The sequence below is a fragment of the Zea mays genome, chromosome 3, assembly GCF_902167145.1.
Source record: "Zea mays cultivar B73 chromosome 3, Zm-B73-REFERENCE-NAM-5.0, whole genome shotgun sequence".
In the NCBI taxonomy this organism is placed as follows: Eukaryota; Viridiplantae; Streptophyta; class Magnoliopsida; order Poales; family Poaceae; genus Zea; species Zea mays.
The window spans coordinates 151613496-151626700 of record NC_050098.1 but is presented as its reverse complement, the minus strand read 5'-3'; the positions used below and the strand labels follow the sequence as shown (position 1 = coordinate 151626700).

Below are 13205 nucleotides of genomic sequence, written 5' to 3'. Positions count from 1 at the left end.
TGGAGTGGGTGTGTGTGGGGGGGAGAGAGTTGCCATGAAATGGCTTGGGGTGGGAAGAGAGGAGGCCCTTGCCCCTCTATTTATAGCCATGGTGGGGGGATTAGGGGGAGGGATGAGAGGATTAGTGGGAGGATGAGAGGATTAGTGGGAGGTTAGCATGTATTTGTCTTGTATAAGTGTAATTAGCTTGTAGAGCTCACCGTATGACACTGGAGGCATACGTATACGTATGAGCATGAGAAAAGTTACGAAGAAATATTTGTAGGGACTTGAAAAATGATTATAAAGGTATTTCTTAGGAAGAAAATACTTGGAGATATATTGGTGGAATATTTGGGGAATATTTCTGGAAAGAACTTGAAGGGGATTACTCGGGAAATATCTGGGCAGTATTTCTGGAAAGAATTTGAGGGGGATCACTGGAGAAACATTTGTAGGATATTTGAGGAGGATTTTGGAGAGAATATAGACCACTATATTTTATTTGTTGATATCAACTCGCAAACAAACATTTTGAAATGAAATTTGAAATTCATTTTGAATTTAGAGCGAGTTTGAGAAAATTTCAGGATTTGAATTTTTGGGATGCTACACATGTCATCCCTTAAGCATGGTTCATATTCCAGAAAACTCCTAAAATACTCATATCTCATATTCTGCTTATAATCTCCCTGTTCAGACTAAGTCAGTCGATTCATTCGTCACTATTCTCACCAATAGTGAACTTCACTGTGCTACACCACATACACTCAGCTATAAATACACCCAGCTACCCTCTCCCTCTCCACACACACTCAACACCCTCAGCCAAGGCAAACACCCCACTCACTCAGTTACTCCGCTCTGCCGGCTACACACATAGTGTCGCTTCGCCTCCAGTCCACCCTCCTGGTAAGCACCTCCGCTCCACCACCAGTAATATCACAACACCAGATGACACAGATTCTACTCAAGACTCTACCCATCCATATATCGCTATTCTGACCACTATACTAAATATCTGTTGATATACCTGCTGGTTTGTATGTTTGCTTATTCATGTTGCATAGTTATCGGAGCGTTCGTGCCGTCTCGTGGAGGCCAGATCTGCAAGTCTATGCCAGGCGGTGGAGCTAGAAGCCAGTTCCGCGAGCTCCCCTTCCCCCTTCGCCGGATAAGCACGGCAAGCTCACTGGATCCCTTTGATGCATAAATTATCTATGTTTTACAACCATAACCCTCAGCCTGTTATTTTATGCATGATATGATCTTGAGACAAGTTATTATGGCCACCCAGCCGCTTGCCGCAATCAATCCTTGATATATTTGTTACAAATGATTTGAGAAAAGGTGTGAGTTTTCAAAAGAAAATGCTTTTCAAAATGTGTATGATGAAGGGTTTTCACCCTTATCACCTTGTGAGTGGGATGATCAGGGACTCCCTGGTTTAGGGGAGGGCCTAAGGTGATGGCTCAGCTGGTTTAGGCGTGAGCAGAAGGATTGTCCCCTCATATAAGGATCGGTTTGTCATCATTCACTACATGTACTCATGATAAGTACAACCACTCGAGACTGTGTGGGCAGTCACTCAATCTGAACTCGTACGGTCCAACCCTAGGGTTATGAAGGCTGGGGAGCACCGGGAGGATAAGGATGGGGAATGTTTTGTCCGGTTTGGACATGGCGGTGGCCTGACTCCTTCCGGTATAACCGTTAACGTTAGGACGTGCGAGGAAGGAAAGAGATTCGGATTCGGATCTCATTGGCCATGAGATCGCAGAGCCGGACTAGTGGGTAAAGTGTACACCTCTGCGTAGAGTTTGAAAACATATTCGAATAGTCTGTGTCCATAGGAATGGACGAGTCTGGTGTGGTACGACAATTAGTGTTTTGTTTCAAAAAAAGGTGCGTTTGAGAAAAGTGTTTTTTTAAAAAGGTCCGGCGGTTGAGCCGTGAGCTATGGTGGACGGGAAGTCCAGTAGCTGTTTTTGAAAATGAAAACCAGTGGGAAACTGCTGAGATACCTGGATGGTTTAGTCTAGGGGATTTTGTTTTAATACTAAAAAAACTTTCTGCTCCTTTTGGAGAGGATGCGCTTTGCAAAATACAAAATGTTTTTTCAAAACAGTCCTGCATAAAATATTGTTGTTTCTGCAAAATATCCTGAGCTCCACATATTCCATGCATTATATCTGATTTCCCCGTTCCGCGGGTGAAGGTGGGCTGCTGAGTACGTTTGTACTCACCCTTGCTTATTTGTTGTTTTCAGAAAAAGGAGATCGGGTAAGAGTTACGACTGTTCCCAACCTTGTCTGTGGCTGTTGGACCGCTGAATTGCTTCGCTGCGTATATCGGGCTGCTTCCGCCCCACTCTGATGATATGTCCCGAGTCATGGATCAACTCTTAAAGTTGATCGCCACCTTTATAGGTTTGTCTCGTTTAAGCAGATCTGTAATCATCTGATGTATAAATGTGTTTACTAGCATTCTGGGACTAGTAATGGTATCACATTTGAGTCCCACAGGATCTGGGGTGCTTCACGGAGGAAGGCGCGCTGTGCGTCGGCGGCGCAGCCCTAGAGCTAGGCGTGCTCGGGCCAGCCCAACAGGCCGAGATGGCTGTCAAGCCTGACACGCCCGCCAGACCGGGCTGAGCCCGGGCTCGGATTAACTCATGATGTGTCGTGCTAAAAACTCATGCTTCGTGGCAATGCTAACGGTCCACGTTTTCTGGACATCTATAGGTACAACGGACAAACATACGACACCAGCACTGCCAGCAGGCAAGTGTGGGTGTGTCTCGTAGTGACTGAAAGCGACAACAAAGCCTGTCCTTTTCTGTAGCAAGCCGCAGTAAATCCTGCGATTTCCATCTAAGCTCGCATAACACATGCATGCACAACACACGCCTCGGCAAGCTATTTTCTGGCAACACCACCATCAGCATCACCATATTGGCGTGTCCTCGTATTGCCAACTCGACGAACGCAGAGGTGGCCGAACAGGCACCACAGGCCGCGCAACAGCCTCCTCCACTCCACAGGCAATCCGCTGGCCGGCGGCCACTCGAGCGGGGCAAGGAAACGGTCCCCGCGAAACGAAAAGGTACAGTCGCTTGGCTAGGACGGAGACGGACGGAGAAGTATATAGGCCAGCCAGGGCCAGGCGGGCAGGGAGACGAAGCCGAAAAATCGCCTGCACGACATCGACCACGAAGCTTCCACGAAGCTGCCCGTCCCCGCCCGCACCGCACGCCTTTTTATCACCCACCTCCCGCCTCCCCGTCCTCTCCATCCCTCCTCCTGTCCTCCACCCAAGCCAAAGCCCCTCGGATCGGATCCGGTCTCCTCCGTGTCCCATTCGCCACGCAGCGGCGCCACAGGAGACGGAGACGGAGATGAAGCTGTCCATCCAGTCGCTCGCCAGGAAGCTGTCCCTGCCGTCCCCGAAGCGGGGCGGCGGCGGCATCGTCGAGGACGGGAAGAAGAAGAAGAAGCGCTCGCTGTCGCGCGGCGAGGCGCCGTCGTTCGCGTCCTCTTCTTCCTCCTCCTCCTCCTCCTCCGCCACCACGACGCCGCGGTCCGTGCTGGCGGCGGCGCCGGCGCCGGCGCTGGAGATCCCGCGGCGGGAGCTGGAGGCCGTGCTGCGGCGCCTGGGCCACGCGGAGCCGTCCGACGCCGAGCTCGACGCCGTGGCCGCGCTCGCCGCGCAGCCCCCGCCGTGCGACGCCGACGCCGACGCCGACGGCGACCTCATGGAGGCGTTCCGCGTGTTCGACGCGGACGGCGACGGCCGCATCACCGCCGAGGAGCTCCGCGCCGTCCTGGACGCCGTCCTCGGCGGCGGGTGCAGCCTCGACGACTGCCGCCGCATGATCGGCGGCGTCGACGCTGACGGCGACGGCTTCGTCGGCTTCCAGGACTTCGCGCGCATGATGATGGCCAGCGCCGGCACGGCCGACGCACGGGCCTTCTAGTTTAGTGATCCGCCAAGCATCGCCGCCATAGCCCTGATGCGCGCCGGGGAAGGGATCATTTAAAATCTACTGCGGCCGCGAGAGCAAGACGAGGCCAGCCTTTTGTGTCCCAAAAAAACAGTGTCTTTTCGGCGCGCAGGATGATAGGCTACCCACCTGCTTGCTAGTAGGACTACTTGCTCCAAATTGTTATAAAAAAATGTTTGCTTGCTGCTAATCCATGCACGATTAGTAGTAGAACGCCCCGCCCCGTGCATGCAGCTTGCAAAATTCGTTCGAGAGAGTAATGTGCAGTGACCGGCCGGCATGCATGCATGCAAAATTCGTTCTTTCAATCTGCCGTATGGGATGAATTGGATGTACGAATACGAATGATTGGAGATTCGAGTTCGTTTGTGCTCTCCTGCGTCTGTGCTGCTGAACCTGACTCAGACTGACCGTTGCTCCTCAAGCACTCGTATACCAACTCCTGAAACGAATCAAGCACAACCCCTGAAAAGAAGCCCTGAACTGAACAAAAGCTCGTCCTTTGTTTTCTCCCTATCAGAAGGATGCCATTTCACTCTCGTTTCTCGCCCAATTCCCGGCAGACGTCTTTTGTTTGTTTTCTCCCTATCATGAAACGACGAAACTGCGTGCTCTCTACTCCTTCCAGACCTTACCTTTTCCACCGTTTCTTCTTTTTTTTATATATAAAAAAACAGTAGCAAGAGCATTCCCTATTCCTTTTCCAGTGTCGTTCAAAGAAAGTGCCCGTCATGCTGTCTCCAGCAACGTCCCCTAAATTTTATCCCCTAGAATAATATTCTCAATCCTTTACAGCACTCTCTAAAAGATTCTGTACTCTATATCTTCTTCATCTCCAGCAATATCACCTAAATTTCATCCTTTATATCAACAGTGCTACTAGATTTGACATTCTATATTATTTTTTACCGCTCGTCAGCACGTGCACAGAAATCAGCACACTATATAGAGCACCGCCGTACATCCTCTATACATAGCGCATGCATGTCATCCTCTAAATTTTAGAGGACCTTTTAGAGTCCCTTGTTGGAGGGATAGAGGATCTGACAAACCTCTATATGTAGAGTACAGGAGCTTTTACAGGACCCTGCTGGAGTCAGCCTCACTTTCCAACAAGAGAAAGTGCAAGGCAAGTTTCGGCCTCACGAGTTGCAGTAAGCCATTGCTACCCTCCAAAAGGGTGCGGTGCATTAGAGTGCAGCCTTTTTCTAATACAGGATTAGTTAGTGCCTGTTGAATAATTAAACAAATTCTAGATTAAATTCCGAATATAAATCATGACAAAATCACAAGCACTGAAGTAAAAAGTCAAATTAGATGATGCGAACTGATTAGACATACTGATAGATAGCGCGCGCCGGAATCAGCAGGGTCGACGACGGCGAAGTAGCGAAATCAGCAGAGTCGACGAGGTCAGAAGATCACGAGCAGTCGCGTGAAGACGCTTCCCAAAAACCTTATTCGGCCTCTCCTGATGCAAGATCTAGAAGGCGAAGGGTTCTAGAGACCTGCTCTCCTAATCGCAGATGCACCTCTGCGTTCGGGATGAAGAGAACTGGAAGGCGACTCAGCTGTGAAGAGAGGCGAAAGCGAACTGGTATGATTTGAAGGCTGGCTGCCGGGCTCCTTTTATAGGGCCGAGTCCGTGACCCCCGATCTTATCCGCCCACAAAAATCCCGCGGTCAGTTGAGATTTTGCGGGGCCGGATTTCGGCGGACCATTCACGCGCATGTCGTGCGCCCGCGCCCTTCGCCTCGCCCCGCCCAGGCTAGGCCAGACCAGCGAGCGCGCGCGCGCGTGTGGCTCTCCACACTCTCTCCTCTCATCCATGACTTGGTGAGTGAGTGTGACTTCTATATTTAAGCTAGCTCTACTCCACTAGAACTAGCAATATGGTGCTATTGGTTCCACCAATTCCATAGCCATCCACTTGTATGGGCTTTTGAGATTTTCCTGGGATTTATTAGAATTTATTAACTGGGCCAGGCCCATAAATCCTAACAATCCCCCACCAGATCTCAAATGTCCATCTACAGTTTTCGCCACTGTTCACTACTGTTTAATATACTAGTTTTTCAGCAGAGACTGTTAAGTTGAACTTCCGCCTAGAACTCCAAGCTACACCAACCCACAACTTGGACAATGGACTATGCCTTGAATTGTAAGTTTTGCGTGAATGGGTTTCACTTGAAGTCATGACCAGTACTTGGCTACCAGTAGTCCCCTTCTCAGGTGGAGCATATACGTCGTACTCCAAGGTCTCTTCATGAGTTTACTAGAGATCACCCAAATCTCATAGACTGCGACGTTAGACAGTCTAACTCATATATGTGTGTTCTTTCAAAGAATGTTCTGCAGGACAACATCTTCGCTAATACAAGCCAACAGAACACATTAAGGCACAAAGCCAACCTGCCTTACAGCATTTGAGAGTATTGCATCTTTACTTAGAGAGGGTCAAAGGTTACTCTCCTCAGTTCACCAATGGCTTGTTCTTCCCAGGACCTAATTCACGGGATCTCCGATCACATAGACTGGGTTTCCACCATGGCAACTTTATTCGGGTCTCATACCCATCTCTCTGGATGCGATTTATATCACATTATGTGGTAGTCCCTTGGTAAAAGGATCTGCCAGATTTTTATCTGTTGAAATATAAGTCACACTTATAACTCCGGAGTTTCTTAACTTTCTGATAGACTTCAATCGTCTTTTGACATGTCTTGATGACTTTCCATTATCCTTAGAACTCGTCACTTTAGCAATCACTGTCTGATTGTCACAGTTCATAAGGATAGCTGGTATTGGTTTCTCAACCACCGGCAAGTCCATCAAGAGTTCACGCAACCATTCTGCCTCAACGGTTGCTGTGTCAAGTGCAGCTAGCTCGGCTTCCATGGTTGACCTCATCAAAATGGTCTGCTTGCATAACCTCCATGATACCGCACCTCCACCAATAGTAAAGACATAACCACTGGTGGCATAAAGCTCGTCTGCATCAGATATCCAGTTCGAATCACTATATCCTTCAAGTACTGCATGCTGACCAGAATAGTGAATTCCATAACTCATTTTACCTTGCAGGTAGCGCATAACCCGCTCAAGTGCATGCCAATGATCAGTCCCGGGGTTTGACATGAACCTGCTCAATTTGCTCACAGCAAACGAGATATCGGGCCTTGTTGCACCAGCAAGATACATGAGTGAACCGACAATCTGAGAGTATCTCAATTGGTCTAAACCAATTCTCTTGTTCTTTCGCAGTGTCACACTGGGATCATAAGGTGTTGGAGAAGGTTTGCACTCAGAGAAGCCAAATCGCTTCAAAACCTTTTCAACATAGTGAGATTGCGAGAGAGTAATCCCACCATCTGCCTTAATCAGCTTGATGTTTAGAATCACATCAGCTTCTCCCAGATCTTTCATATCAAAACTCTTTGATAGAAAAGACTTGACTTCATTGATCACATCAATGTTTGTGCCAAATATCAATATATCATCAACATATAAGCACAATATAACTCCTTCGCCCCCACCACAGCGATAATATACACACTTGTCTGCCTCATTAATGGCAAAGCCTGCAGATGTTAGAGTCGTGTCAAACTTCTCATGCCACTGCTTTGGTGCTTGCTTCAGACCATACAGAGATTTCAATAACTTGCACACCTTGCTTTCTTGACCCTTTACTACAAATCCATCAGGCTGTTCCATATAGATTTCCTCGTCCAGCTCTCCATTAAGAAAAGCTGTCTTTACATCCATCTGATGAACAAGGAGACCATACGAGGCAGCCAAAGAAAGTAGTACTCGAATAGTGGTCATTCTAGCAACGGGTGAGTAAGTATCAAAGAAGTCTTCTCCTTCTTTCTGAGTATAGCCTTTAGCCACAAGCCTAGCCTTGTACTTTTCAATTGTACCATCAGGCTTGAGCTTCTTTTTAAACACCCACTTACAACCCACAGGTTTGCATCCATAGGGTCGATTAGTGACTTCCCACGTACCATTTGAAAGAATGGAGTCCATCTCATTATGAACTGCTTCTTTCCAATCATCTGCATCTGGAGATGCAAATGCTTCTGCAATGGTAGTAGGAGTATCGTCCACAAGGTACACAATGAAATCATCACCAAAGGATTTTTCAACCCTTTGTCTCTTGCTCCTTTTAGGAGCATCATTGTCATCCTCCTCTAGGACAATTTCATGTGGCTATTCAAAACTCTCAATAGGTGTACTATGTTCAGGAGTTATCTCAGAAGAGTATCTAGAATTGCTATGAATGTCTTTCATTGGAAATATATGTTCAAAGAAAGTAGCATCACGTGATTCCATAAAAGTATCAACGTATACATCAGGAACTTCAAATTTAACTACTAAAAATCTATATGCTATGCTACACGAAGCATATCCAAGAAAGACACAATCCACTGTCCTTAGACCAAGCTTGCGCTTTTTATTAATTGGTACATTGACTTTCGCCATGCACCCCTAAGTGCGCAAGTATGAAAGTGATGGTTTTGTCCCAACCCACTTCTCATAAGGGGTTTTCTCTTCTTTGCCCATAGGAATTCTATTCAGAACATGACATGAAGTCAGGACTACCTCCCCCCACCATGCCTTAGATAAACCACAAGTGTCTAACATGGCATTCACCAGGTCAGTCAACGTACGGTTTTTCCTTTCACCAATCCCGTTTGACTCGGGTGAGTAGGGAGGAGTCCTCTCATGAATAATGTCATGTTCTGCACAGAAATCGTCAAAGACTTTGGGAAAGAACTCGCCACCACGATCTGATCTAAGACGTTTGATCTTTCTCTCTAGTTGCTTTTCAACTTCAGCCTTATAGATTTTAAAGTAGTCTAAAGCCTCATCTTTAGTTTTTAGCAAGTATACATAGCAAAATCTAGACGCATCATCAATCAATGTCATGAAGTATCTCTTACCACCCTTTGTCAACACACCATTCATCTCATAGAGATCAGAATGTATGAGTTCTAGAGGTGCCAGGTGTCTCTCCTCAGCAGCCTTGTGAGGCTTTCGAGGTTGCTTCGACTGCACATAACTATGGCACTTAGAACCTTTGACTATGGTGATATTCGGAATTAAACTCATGGTTGCAAGCCGAGACATAGAGCCAAAATTAATATGACACAAACGAGAATGCCAAATACTTGGAAGATCATCAACATTAGCGCAAATATGGTTCACAGACTTATTATTAAAATCTAACAGAGAAAAGCGGAACAAGCCTCCGCAGTCATAGCCTTTACCAATAAATTGTCAAGACTTAGACACAACTAATTTATTGGACTCCAAAACTACCTTGAACCCATCTCTACACAGAAGGGTTCCGCTAACGAGATTCTTGTGTATAGAAGGGACATGATGCACATTCTTCAGCTGCACGATCTTTCTCGAAGTAAACTTCAGATCCACCGTGCCAGTGCCATGAACAGAAGCATGTGACCCATTCCCCATTAGGACGAAAGAATCCCGGGCACCCTGATAAGAAGAGAACAAGTTAATGTTAGAACACACATGAACATTAGCACCAGTATCAAGCCACCAACTAGGTGATTGAAATACTGGGAAGATGAAAAGTAGATTACCATACCCTTTGTCTTCCTCATTGCTAGCGATCACTGTGTTGCAAAATGACCCGTCTCGCAGATGCACCTCTGCGGTCGGGATGAAGAGAACTGGAAGGCGGCTCAGCTGTGAAGAGAGGCGAAAGCGAACTGGGATGATTTGGAGGCTGGCAGCCGGGCTCCTTTTATAGGGCCGAGTCCGCGACCCCCGATCTTATCCGCCCACAAAAATCTCGCGATCAGTTGAGATTTTATAGCGATCGGTTAGGATAAGGCGAGGGGCCGGATTTCGGTGGACCATTCACGCGCATGTCGTGCGCCCTTCGCCCCGCCCAGGCGAGGCGAGCTAGCGCGCGTGTGGCTCTCCACACTCTCTCCTCTCATCCATGACTTGGTGAGTGAGTGTGGCTTACATATTTAAGCTAGCTCTACTCCACTAGAACTAGCAATATGGTGCTATTGGTTCCACCAATTCCCTAGCCATCCACTTGTATGGGCTTTTGAGATTTTCCTGGGATTTATTAGAATTTCTTAACTGAGCCAATCCCATAAATCCTAACAGTGCCTTTCTTCTTGCGCTTGAAGCAATCGCAACAATAATATGAATATTCTTTTTTTGTTCATTAAAAATAGAAACAAGATATGTGCTGTCCATATAAAAAAAACATGTGTTGTCCATAAAAAAAATATGCGTTGTCCATAAAAAAACTAACCTTGTCAGACGTCCGACAAACAAGTCACCCAGAAACGTTTAGCTACGCAAATTTACAGGCCTTTTCAGTTTCATGTCCACTGTGGTATCCACTGCCACATCAAACACGTTCGGTGAGCTACACTGGGACAACAGTCGGTGCCTCACGCCAGACTCATTCCGATGCCACCCGTTCCGTTCGTTCGGTGCACACTGAACACCATGCTGATATGGCTGAAGAACTGTATACTAAACCTTAGCCACGCTCGTATTCCATGTCGTGTCTTATTCCTTACCGGACATGTCCGTCAAAGTTCGCACCGAGAATATTTTGAAGCGAGCTAGCTCTTAAATAAATATTTTGCCAAACATGTTAGAGCCTAGTTAGCGTTTCTTTTAAAAAAAGTATTTTAAATAAATCTTTCCACTTGCTTTCTCGCGTCCCGCTTAATATGCAACGCATGACATTCCAACACCAAGTTTTCAGCTAGCTAGATGATCGCGTTGTCTAATTAGACCTCCCTCTTAATGGTATGACACTCTATCCTAAATTCGAACATACGCTCCATTGCGCCTTCATTCCTCGTTAGAACAAAACGACTTATCTTATTATACCTTTGTCTTTCTTTAGGTATTACGTACACTTTTATTCGCATACTTGCTCTTTCTGTATTGTGCACTTGTTCCTCCTTTGCAGTCAATCACCATTCTTTGTGTGGTTGCCAACTTTAACCAGCCTTCCTTTCGGTATGAACTTAAATCTGTCTCCATTCAGAATAGAGGTAAGTCCGATTGACTGTCTCAATGATCAGAACCATACTAGCTTGGAGCTGCAAGCAAGTCTGCGGAGTCAGGTTCGGTGAAACTGCGCAGCAACTCTCAGCATCCAAAAGATCCACCGGTGGAAGGAAGTCAGCCTTGCAATTTCTTGGGAGGACCCAGTCCCCCGAGGCTAGGAAAAAGAAGTCATCTCTTTTTTCGTTTTTATTTTTTTTTATTTTGACGCACGACTAGTAAGTACAACTAGGAATTTGCGTCTGGGACAGGGGAAATTGCACACCAGTTGCATTGCGTTGCATACCTATACCTCCAGAGGGGAATTGCACAAATCTCAGTAGGCATCGTCCATACCTCTTGCGCTGCCGGCATGCGATGCGATGCGAGCATGGTTACATTTTCACGGGTACCCCCCGCTCCGAATCCACTCAGCTTTCCCGTTAATGACAATCCGGCCGTGCTGCTGGTTAATACTGCTGCTATCATACAATTGCCCAACCATATGATATGGATGCTAGTAATTTTTAATTATTATTATAAAGTCTGGCAGCAGCACTGGCACGTCCTTGGAAGTTGGAACACTGGACACATTACACATGCAGGGAGTAGTCGGGTTGGGGTGAAAGCAAAAGCAGAGAGCGCTCGTTCGTACTAGGAGCCTCTGCAGTATTTGACCAAAGGGAATATCTTCTGCTGCTGCTGGTGGTGCTGATCCGTGCATTGGTCCATGCCCTCTTTTTTTTCGTTTAGTTTAGGGGAACTCCCGAGGTTGAGGCTGACCGTGGCGTGCGTGAACCTTCTCGCCGGTTTCCATGCATTGCAGCCTTTTGAGGCAGTTCCGTTTCCATGCAGACGAGACGAGACGAGACAATGACAGCCTCGTGACTCGCGACCTGTTTCTTGTTCCCTTGTGCTACGTCGCAGAGCAGAGCAGAGCAGAGGTCACATGCGGTATGCCTAATGCCTATGGCGGTGTGGCTGGCCCAGTGAATCAAGGTGCGGTTTGGTTCATATATTTATAATATAATGGGTAACGGATAACATTAAATCATGTTTGCTTAAGTTCAACCGTAATCAGATACCACAGTACAATTTGATACCAACTTATTCAAATTTGTTATCGCCAGTAATCAAGCCAAAACCATTACTATTATCATTTGCGTTACATTTTTTGAACCAAACTGCACCCAAGGACATGCGGCTCCATGCCAATATAACTAACTACTCGAAGCAGATGCCTTGCCGACATGCCAACGTATAGACGACGACCGCACAGAGCCACAGACTGCGAGAAAGACGTACGAATCGAGCGTGGTAGTAATTGACAAGTCAAATACAATCCAGCACATGAGACGAGGAGTGCAAACAAATCGAGCACGAAAAGCCCGATTTTACAGTTTAAACCAAACCAGTCCGGTGTAGATTTGGCAAACTGCAAAGACGTCGTCGTATACTGGATACTTAGATTATTGGTCGACGAGAACTAGTAAAAAGTACACAAGTAGTAAGCCTACACATGCACAAGTGGGCTAAAAAGGGGCGGTTTATTTCCCTAATGGGGCATTTGGGATTCCTTCATTTTAGAGGAATTAAAATTCACTCAATAAAATAACTTATTTAGTTTGGAATTTCACATTCCACCACTTTCCAAAGTTGAGATATAAGTCTATCTCAAATTTATGGGGTGGAGGGTGAGAAATGATTTTATGCATTAGTAGAATTGGTTTCTAATCTATAACTTACATGACACTCTTCGTCTCACTCCACTATAGTAAAAATGTAGCACATAAATATCTACGACATCTTGCTAATAATAGTATACAAATATATTTTGCATAAAACTGAATTAGCTTAATTGATATATGTCTAAATTACTATTATTAGAATGAAATTCAATTCCAACTATACAAACGGGGCTTAAATCTTATATCTTTATGAAAGCGATCCAGTAAATGGTTTCTATCTTCTTCACTTTGACCTTTTCTTTTCCCTTTTGCAGGCGCAGGGGAGTTGTCGTTTGCTGCGGAATCCGCTTCTCCGTCCGAGCAGAGCAGGTGCCTTTTTCTATTATTTCCTTGCCGTGCCCGCGGTGCTTTGAAAACGAGCAGTACACAAGGTAAGGTTCTTACACTATCTCCAGCAACATCCTCTGTATACATCATCTAT

The 13205-nt window shown here is 46.4% G+C and overlaps 1 protein-coding gene across 1 annotated transcript; it reads left to right on the top strand.

The window, feature by feature from the left end:
• Nucleotides 1–3141: 3141 nt before the first annotated feature.
• On the top strand, nucleotides 3142–4026 carry LOC100283599 (calmodulin-like protein 1). The gene has a single exon (NM_001156500.2). The coding sequence runs from the start codon at nucleotides 3377–3379 to the stop codon at nucleotides 3953–3955; it is 579 nt and encodes a 192-aa protein (NP_001149972.2). The 5' UTR covers nucleotides 3142–3376; the 3' UTR covers nucleotides 3956–4026.
• Nucleotides 4027–13205: the final 9179 nt, after the last annotated feature.

Excerpts from the sequence above, each read along its gene's own strand:
- LOC100283599 (NM_001156500.2), top strand. The coding sequence starts at position 3,377 with ATGAAGCTGTCCATCCAGTCGCTCGCCAGGAAGCTGTCCCTGCCGTCC.